This window comes from Zea mays, chromosome 10 (genome assembly GCF_902167145.1).
Source record: "Zea mays cultivar B73 chromosome 10, Zm-B73-REFERENCE-NAM-5.0, whole genome shotgun sequence".
Lineage (NCBI taxonomy): Eukaryota > Viridiplantae > Streptophyta > Magnoliopsida > Poales > Poaceae > Zea > Zea mays.
The window spans coordinates 104,457,911-104,467,523 of record NC_050105.1 but is presented as its reverse complement, the minus strand read 5'-3'; the positions used below and the strand labels follow the sequence as shown (position 1 = coordinate 104,467,523).

Genomic DNA, 9,613 nt, shown 5'->3' with positions numbered 1-9,613 from the left:
AGGATGCTAGCAAAACAGTAGTAGCTTGTGCATTCTTATGAATTTGCTCATTAATAAACACAGGGTTATCCGTACTATCGAAATGCATTCCATTTTCAACTATCTCCCAAATACTAGGATGGAGAGAAAATAAGTGACTACGCATTTTGTGACTCCAAAAAGAGTAGTCTTCTCCATCAAAGTGTGGAGGTTTACCAAGTGGAATTGAAAGCAAATGGGCATTGGAATTGAACGGAATACGAGAATAATCAAATGAATAGTTTTGATTAACCGGTTTCTTTTTAGACGAGTCATCGTCGTCGTTGTCTCTTGGTGAAGAAGAGGAGGCGTCACTGTCGTAGTAAATGATCTTCTTGATCCGCCTCTTCTTCTTCCCGTCCCTCTTCTTGTGACTCGATCCTGAGTCAGTGGGCTTGTCGTCCCTTGGCTCATTGAAGAGGGACTCCTTCTCCTTGTCGTTGACCACCATCCCCTTTCCCTTAGGATCCATCTCTTCGGGCGATTAGTCCCTTAGATGAAGAGAATGACTCTGATACCAATTGAGAGCACCTAGAGGGGGGGGGGGTGAATAGGTGATCCTGTAAAATTCAACTCAAATAGCCACAAAACTTAGTTATTAAAGTTAGAACGGCTAAGTAGCTTGAAACGAGCTCTTGTGAACACAGACAATCAAAGAGAAAGCACACAAGAGACACGTGATTTTTATCCCGTGGTTCGACCAAGTAACACTTGCCTACTTCCACGTTGTGGCGTCCCAATGGACGAGGGTTGCACTCAACCCCTTTCAAGTGATCCGATGATCAACTTGAATACCACATTTTTTTCCTTTCTTAGTCTTTCTCCCGTTTGCGAGGAATCTCCACAACTTGGAGCCTCTCGCCCTTACAATGATGATCACAAAAGAAGCACAGAAGGAAGGGAGGGGAGAGCAACACACACAAGACTCAAATCACAGCACAATCACGCACACAAGTCACAACTTGAGCTCAAAACACAACCCATGGAGTTCACAACTCAAATGGAGCTCAAGTCACTATCTCAAAGAATCAAATGCGCGAAGTTGGAGTCTTGGAGTGTTTCTTGTAAGCTTGGGTTAACTCCTCCATGCGCCTAGGGGTCCCTTTTATAGCCCCAAGGCAGCTAGGAGCCGTTGGAGGCCAACAAGGAAGGCTATCCTTGCCTTCTGTCGGGTGGCGCACTGGACAGTCCGGTGCACCACCGGACAGTCACTGTAGACGGTCCGGTGCCGATCCCCTTCCTATTCTTGCGCAGGCGACCGTTGCAGATCCGTGGCAGTTGGCGCGGGCCACGCGTCGCCCGCGGATTGTGTGGCCGACCGTTGCGCTGGCGACCGTTGGCTCACTGGACAGTCCGGTGCACCATCGGACAGTCCGGTGAATTATAGCCGTATGCCGTCGATTTTCCCGAGAGTGGCCTGTTCACCAGAGGCTGGCCTGGCGCACCGGACAGTCCGGTGTGCCAAGCCGAGCTGGACTTTGGCTGCACTCAGCCAAGTCTTTTGCGTTCCTTTTCTTTTCTTCTTTTCTCTGTTTCTAGCACTTAGACAATATATGTTAGTACTCAAAACAATGTACTAAGTCTAGAAACGTACCTTGTTACATGATTTGCACTTCTTGCTTATTTGGCACATAATCAACTCACTTAATATGTGTTGGACACTTAATCACCAAAACATTATAGAAATGGTCCAAGGGCACATTTCCCTTTTAGTTGTTTTGTATTAAGTGAGTTTTGTGAAAGCCTCATAGTGGATCCATAGCCATTCACCTCGGCAGTGTTTATGGGTCCGTACAACCTAGGCTAGATGAGATACATGGCTTGTGGGTAAAGTTGTACCACCTGTGCAGAGTGTAAAACTGATATGTCAGCCGTGCTCACGGTTATGAGCAACCTAGACCCTCACATGATAATTGAACTTAAAGATTGAAAATAAATCGTGATCCAATGATTTATAACTGGTTTGCTTAAGTGGTTTCACTTAAGTGTTTTTTGATATAACCATATGCTTATGTTTAATTGGGATACTTTGGGATACACTTACAATTAGTAAGTCTAGAGTTGTTAACAAAACATTGACCAACTAAAACGCTTACTGCTTAACCATAGCCTACCTTGTTAAACTTGCATTATTCCTCCCACTTGCTGAGCCCCGACCATAAGTGAGCTCACCCCTTGCTAATATTTTGATCAGAGGGTGTTGAAGAAGACTTTGTAGATGATGTCGACGAGTACTAAGTCTAACGATGCGCCAATCACCTTCTTATGGAAGAGTGTCCATGCTTAATTACGTTGTACTTTGATAATGATACTTTTTAAGGCACTATGGTCTGGATTATGTAACAAAGTTACTCTACTCTCTTTATATCACCTTTATTGCATTGTCTTTTGATATATTACACTCGTGACATCAACTGTGTGGAAAATTGATCTTGGCACACATATGCTATGCATTCGGTGTTGCCCCCAAAACCGGGTGTGACATAGTTCCTCTTGGAGGGAGTACTTTTGGGTAATAACTAGGTTTATTACGAAAACTTGGCGTACTACCAGTAATAAATAACTGACCAACTAAAAGCAACTGCTTTAACCTTAACTCCACATAAAGTTAGTCCACTTTAGCCAAACGAGACATCTGCTAAGTATGTTGATGTGTACTCACCCTTGCTTTAAAAACCACCCCACCTCAGGTTGTCCCCATTGAAATCAATGCTCAGGAGGAGATGCAGGCAACATGGAGGACTTTGAAGAGTTTCAGGACTACGATAAGTTGTAGTTGTGTTAGTGGCAAACCCCTAGTCAGCTGCCTATGAAGGCCTTATCTCTACGTTTCGTATTCCACACTTTGATCACGTTAATGACTATGTTAAGTAATGACACTGGGGATCTCTTGGACATCTTGATGTAATAAAGTACCTTTTTCGCTATTTATTTTGAGCAATATGTGATGATGTCCAACTATGTAATCGCTGTGTATGTGAGTTTCTGATCCTGGCACGTACATGGTTCACATTCGGTTTGCCTTCCAAACCTGGGTGTGACACTGGTGTGGTAGAGCGCTCCTATGGCGGTGGCGAGGAAGTCGAGGGTGCCAAACTTGATGCAGTTCCTAGGGGTGAATGCTGATGAACCGGCCATCGGAGTGAAGAATGTCGCTTGGCACGCTAACGACCCCTCTACCTGGCGTGCCAACTATCGTGGTTTCTGGAACCGGGGGACAATAAGATTTTTGTTCGGCAGAGGTGCTAGCACGGACTCACTCCAAATGGTGAGCTACGAGGGGCTCGAAGGTGGATTTGAGACGAGGGGTTATACTAGTTCAGGCCGGAGCCCTAGTCTAGTTTAGTGATGATAGTAGTATTGCCTGGGGCGTGTTACAGTTGAGTGCTTGTGTGAAGCTCATGGGATGTCTTGGATAATGGGGGTTTCTAGCCCTTTTATAGCTCAAGGGTAGACGTTACGATGAGATGGTGTTGTCTGATGTGTCGTGCGCCACAGCACCCCTGTTATGGCGTCGTGTCTCGTCCGTTCTCCAATGGGTTCCTATAGCTATTTCGATATAGATGTAGCGGTGATTGGTGGGTCCTGCCGATTCAGTTCGAGGTGAGGTTTAAGGATGTCTTCAGTACAACTTCATCTTTCATCATCCCCTTAGCACCACCTTTCATCATGCGTAGGCGTATGCCTGGTACGATGTATTGTCACATCCCTTCTAGCGTATGGGTCATTGTAGAGACCCCGATGCTGAGGTCCCTGCGGCTAGGGTTGTCCGGTCCCACTGGCCAGCGGGGATAAGTATCTGGCGTCGTGCTTGATAGAGACCCTTTGGTATAGCTTCCACAGTCTGGACATGGCTTGGTAGTGATCTGCCCCATTGTGCTGTCGTGGCTTGATAGTACTAGGTCGGCTCTTCCTTCCAGTAGAGGTGTTCCCCTAAGAGCCAGTTGTCGTCTTGTTGGGTTGCTCAGCAGGCAGGTTAATCGCGTGGCCCTGCCTCGCTGAGTTCCTCGGCAGGCAGGTTAATCGGTGGCCCTGCCTCGCTGGGTTGATCAGCAGGCAGGTTGATCGGTGGCCCCGTCTCGCTGGGTTGCCCGACAGGCAAGTTGATCGGCAGCCCTGCCTCGCTGGGTTGCTCGCAGTATTTGTTCATCGAGCGGATTAGTCGGCAATCTCGCCCCGCCAGGTTGCTTAACAGTCGGGTTGGTTGGCTTGGCGTGCCGTCTTCGAGAGGCCTTTTAGACCATCACGTCAAGTTGCTTGGCAAATGGGTCGGTCGGTTAGTAGGCCACTTTTGGGGGGCCTTTCGGGCCTTCTTTAGGTACCCTTTTATCAGGTACCTTGGTTACGGTGCTTCACCGTGGACAAGCTCAGTTTTGTGAGCTGATAAAGAAGGAAACAAGAACTCCACATCAATCGTACCTGTTGAAAATATTTTATGTTGCTGGTATATATGAACTACTAACATCTAGCTATTTGATTTATCTATAAATTGGTCTATATGCGCATTGCACAATATTTACTTGTTATAAGGACAAGTGGAACGATGCATGGCATCAAGATTTGTGCTCTTGCTCAGAATGTCAAATCTCGTCCCATATTTGTAGCCGCATATTTTGTGCGGAGCAAAAAATAAACAAGTAGAGATGATTTTCTAGCTTAGTTTCTTAACAAGCCGAGTCGGCTCGATATCTAGCTTTTACCATATCTATTATTACATCTATATCTACCTCCTGTCACATCTATACTTGCATGAATTTTTTTATCACTCTGGCTGTGATAGCGTTGGTGAATAAAAAGAGGTCAACGCCAATGCTAATGACGACTCTTTTGCCACATAAGCGTTAGATCAGCGCACGAGAGCGAGATCTTAGAGCTATCTATCTTGACACTAAGGGCCCCTTTGGCAGGGCTTTGACTTCTCCAAAAACGGCTTTGGCTCTGACTCACGAGGTGAAGCCACTTCTTTAGATGAGCCAAAGCCATTCTGAAAAATCATTTGGCAAAACGGCTTATAGGTTGTTTTTCAGAAAGACCCTTGTATAGTTTACTTTTTATAGATCTCTCCTGTACGTGGCTAGGGATTGAGGGCAGGACCAAAAAAAATAATTTGGACCGGTGAGAGGGCTATTGTGCAAAAATGACGTGAGCTGAAGCCGGGTGAGCCACTTTTTTTTGTCTCATGCCCTCTAGTTCATTTTGGAAAAGCACTTCACTGGTGAAGCCATTTGAAAAAGAGGTGTTTGACACAACTTTTGCATGAGTCAGAGCCGAAGCTGAAAAATAAGCCCTACCAAAGAGGCCCTAAGATGTCTTACCTGAGCGTTAATAATAATAGCGCAAGCTTATTTACTGAATTCAAACAAAAAAATGATATTTGTGAAAAACTTTCACAAAGGGACCAAAATGCAAAAGAAAAAAGAAGACGGCAGTTCCGTACTTCCGTTGGATTCTCTTGCCTCGGCTGCTCCTCTCCCTCCCCCTGCTTGGCTTCGCTCGCCTTCTCAGCCACGCCGCCGGTCAGCCACGCCGCCGCTTCCCTCGGTGGGCACCCCCCTCCCCCATCTGGAACCCACTCCCGCCAACGGGTATCTCCATTCCCCCCTGCCTACCTTCGAACCGACGTGCTCGGATTGGCTGACCCGCCGCGGGCGCTCCCTCCGTCGATCAAATTGACCGCCGCGGCGCGCCCGTCCCCATCTCCGCCAATCTCCGGTGAGTGCTCTCGCACCCGCCACAGGTATAACGCAACCATGGCTCCACTCCCTGTGAAAGTGTGCTTGGTGCTACGGTGAAATCGTCTGTGCTTGTGAGCGGACGGACCCTAATTTCCCTTCTTGCGATTTGTCTGTGCGTGAGCGTGTCTGCTATGTGTAGATTTGTAGGGACATATCCCTTTTGTCGAATGCAACGAACTTTACTTCGGATTGGTTACTGTCTCTACCCCCTTAGGCGTGATAGTTAGGTTCAGAATTGGGAAGCAATAAATTTTGTTTATCTTGCTATTTGATGAGGCTCTAAAATAAGCAACATCTGTGTATTGCTAGTTTAACTGACGCTGGCTTGTGATGCCATCTTTACGAAATCACTTTACTTCACTTTTCTGCTTATTAATTTCTTAACTGCAGCACCGTTAGTCATTACTAGGTCAACAGAAATCAGTGAAATCTCAACACTGATTTTTCTAGCTTTTATAGAAATGGGTGAAAGCTCAACACTGGTTTTCCAGCTTTTGGTGAATTTGTTATCTTCTGCAATGCCATTATATGCGAATATTCACATTTATTCAAACTTTTACATTGTTTGCATGACTGTGTCCTGCAATCACGGACTGAGTTTTAATGCATGCGCTCGTTTATGGTCTAATAAAATGACAATGGAGTTAGTTATATTATGTCTAAATGGCCTCAGCTTAAGTATGCTGTCACTTGGAGCTTTTTACTATTTAGCACAATTTTTTGGTACAGGTTTAGGTTCACGACAGGGAAGTAATTAACTATCTTACGTTATTTATCTTACCATTTACTGCTAATTCTGTGCTCATGAGGCTGGCTTGAGATGCCGATTAATAGAAATCACTTGATTTCTACTAGAGTTTTTGCCATTGAATTGGTAGAACCTAGAGTCGCCTGGACGCCTAGGCGTCGCCTAGGCGACGCCATAATAACCTTGCTTTTCAGTCATTGGAGTATATTTTGGTTCTTGTGTTTTACTGCATATCTGATTTTTGTTCCCAATGCAGCATACATATCTAGGTTGCAGCTGTTTTGTGTGGATATAAAATGAGACCTGAATGGTTTGAATAAATAAAACAAAGTTAGGAGTCCCCGCTGATTGCTTTGCAATTTATAATGAAGGAAATTTATCTATGCTTAATGCATTCAAGTTCCAACAGGATTTGGATTTTTTTTATTTTACTTTGCTGTGTTTCTATTTCATGAAGGCAGATCTGGTGCAGCGGTGAGAGTTGTCTCGCTGAGTCACCATGCCTCTCTGCATTTGCAAAGGAAAGGTTTGTCTCTGTTTATTCCTTCCCAAGACCCCACTCATGTGGGAGCCTCCGGCATTGGCTCTGCCCCCCTTTTTTTTGCTATGTTTCTTGTTCTTATAAGCAAACAATGTCCATGGGGAGGGATGCTACTTGGCTTGGACTAGTGTTGTTGTAACCTGTTATAAGGGTAGTCATGAAACGATCCAATATTTGACAGAATGGCATTTTAAATCTAAGAATCAAGAAAAGAATGCTAACCACTCAATTTGGCATAATAGCTGTTACGAATCTTGCACAGTTGACTGCTATAAACTGACAAAGATGCTATTCAGTTTGCATCATTTACTTGTTCTAGGTGGTTTGTTCTTTCTTAATTGAAGCTTTAATCTCTATATTTCTTATGCTTAAACTGCCAAATTAGTAAAAAAAATTGCCCTGTTTCTTTTAAACTAAAACCAGGCTATATGATCAAAGATAAAAAGGAACATGTTAACTAGATTATTTTTTGGATACTTTGTGTTGTTTTGGTCCCTGCTTGAACACTAACATCTTATTCTGCGCGCTTTATATTTGATTGGAATTTGTAAATGTTGATTAGAACAGCATAGTAGAAAACAAAGTCAGAGATTGTTTCAAATGCAAGTGCAAGGTCTTGAATTGTTCTGTTTTTCATCTTCTCTTTGAAAGTGTTCAACTAAATGCATTTCCAAGAAAATATTACGGTGACATCTGAAAACAAACATATGAAAACAAAGATGTGTATATATATTTGATTGGAATTTTTAAATGTTGATTAGAGCAGCATAGTAGAAAACAAAGTCAGAGATTGTTTCAAATGCAAGTGCAAGGTCTTGAATTGTTCTGTTTTTCATCTTCTCTTTGAAAGTGTTCAACTAAATGCATTTCCAAGAAATTATTACAGTGACATCTGAAAACAAACATATGAAAACAAAGATGTGTATAAACCTTATCCATGTACAAGTAGTATTGTTCTAGTACCTCTTTTTTCCATTATTTCAATTCACCAGTACTTTTTGAGGACCCTGCCAGTCTTAATGATGGTGATCATCTTATGCATTGCAGGTTTCATTATGATTAATAAATTGTGTATTAATGTAGTGGAGGAGCCAGGCCATCTAGTGACAAGTAAGTAGCATTATCGGCGAAGAAAACATCCACAGCTGAGTTGCCAAAGAAAGGCGGATAAATATGTCTCAAGGAACTTCTCCGCTGCCAAAAGATAAACCTACCGCAGAACCTGGAAAGGCTATTGGCATCAAACGGCTGCAGACTGATACTCCCTCAGGTCTTGCATATCATAATGTTTATGTACGAAGGAAAGTAGAATCTGAGCATAGTAAAGTGAACCCTTCTCAGGAGTTGAAAGGTAATGGAAGAGACAAATCAAAAGATCTGGAGGCATGCCAAGATGTTCAACATGAGGAGGCCAACAAGCCTCAAGTGGCATCTCCTTTTGCTGAATCTGTAGAACTAGTATCTTCCAAATCTTCTCAAGAACCAAATGCGGAAACTGTGGCGGAGAAAACTGAGCCACCAGTTGCTTCTAGCACTGGCATTCAAGAGGAGGTGAAACGGTCAAGCATAGAATACTGGAATGAGAGATTTAATCGGTTACAGACATATTTGGAGAACTGTGATCATTCAACCCAGGAGGGTTATTTGCGAAGTAAGAAGTTTTTAGCACCACTAATTTGTAGGTTTTTCCTCCTCGCACAATACTGATTCCCTCGATTAATTTTAGAGCTTAGGTCCCTTTCGGCTGCTGGGAGAAACATGCATGCAATTGAGCTGGAGAAAAGGGCAATACATCTCCTAATGGAGGAAGGTAATTATATTACTGTTATTCTTGCTTCCTTACCATATTGAAGTTTTTGATCGTTTCATTTGGACTGTCTTGTCGCATAGCATATGTATGCTCTGCCATCTCAATAGCCTTCTTCTATACTAAAACCCTTATCCTGTATTAGTGGGGCTGTGGGGCCTCAAGCATTCCCATCCTAAACACTATGCTCCTAGCCTTCCCTCCAATTACTGTTTGCAGTTGCCGTGCCTGTACCTTGAGAAAATCCAGAGTTTCAGCACAAAGGGTTGCATTCTTTCGATCCCACGTGTATCCAAGATTGAATAATGCCTTGTATTGTATCCTGCCTTAATCCATTTGAGCATCTCGTGAGGGATTCACTGTAAACAACTGTATCACAGTCTACCTCAGCACAACCTTGTTGATGTTTTCATTTTAAAAACGGTATGTGGTTTTGTAGGGAAAGAGCTCCAGCGAATGAAGGCTTTGAATGTTCTTGGGAAGGTTTCCCCAAATGCTTCGTCGAAGCTGACACCTTCGCAGCGGTAGTCTCTACAATGAGATGACTGTATAACATCAAGAGGGCTGTAATACTCAAATACATTGCAGAAAAGACATGTTGTTCCTGTGTAACACCTTTCCTTTTATTTCCTTTGATGCCCTGCCCTTTTGATGTAAGATTGTTGTAATGCTATGTAACCAGCCGTACATATAAACCTGCCATTCTTAGTCCTAAACCTGACTATTATTTGTTTGTTCCTTTGTCATGTGATTGTGATTTATGT

At 43.5% G+C, this 9,613-nt stretch overlaps 1 protein-coding gene across 5 annotated transcripts; it reads left to right on the top strand.

Annotated features, from left to right (window-relative positions):
• Nucleotides 1-5,423: 5,423 nt before the first annotated feature.
• Nucleotides 5,424-9,613, top strand: LOC100272339 (uncharacterized). 5 transcript variants are annotated; one of them, XM_035962945.1, is made up of 5 exons: nucleotides 5,424-5,730; nucleotides 6,959-7,027; nucleotides 8,126-8,693; nucleotides 8,769-8,852; nucleotides 9,289-9,613. In XM_035962945.1, exons 3-5 carry the CDS (start codon nucleotides 8,216-8,218, stop codon nucleotides 9,375-9,377), a joined length of 651 nt encoding a protein of 216 aa, XP_035818838.1. In that variant the 5' UTR covers nucleotides 5,424-5,730; nucleotides 6,959-7,027; nucleotides 8,126-8,215; the 3' UTR covers nucleotides 9,378-9,613. The 5 variants fall into 5 exon arrangements, with proteins under 5 accessions (XP_035818838.1, XP_008661532.1, XP_008661536.1 ...); XM_008663310.4 differs by having other exon boundaries at nucleotides 8,090-8,693; NM_001146822.2 differs by having other exon boundaries at nucleotides 5,486-5,730; nucleotides 6,963-7,027; nucleotides 8,090-8,693; nucleotides 9,289-9,562.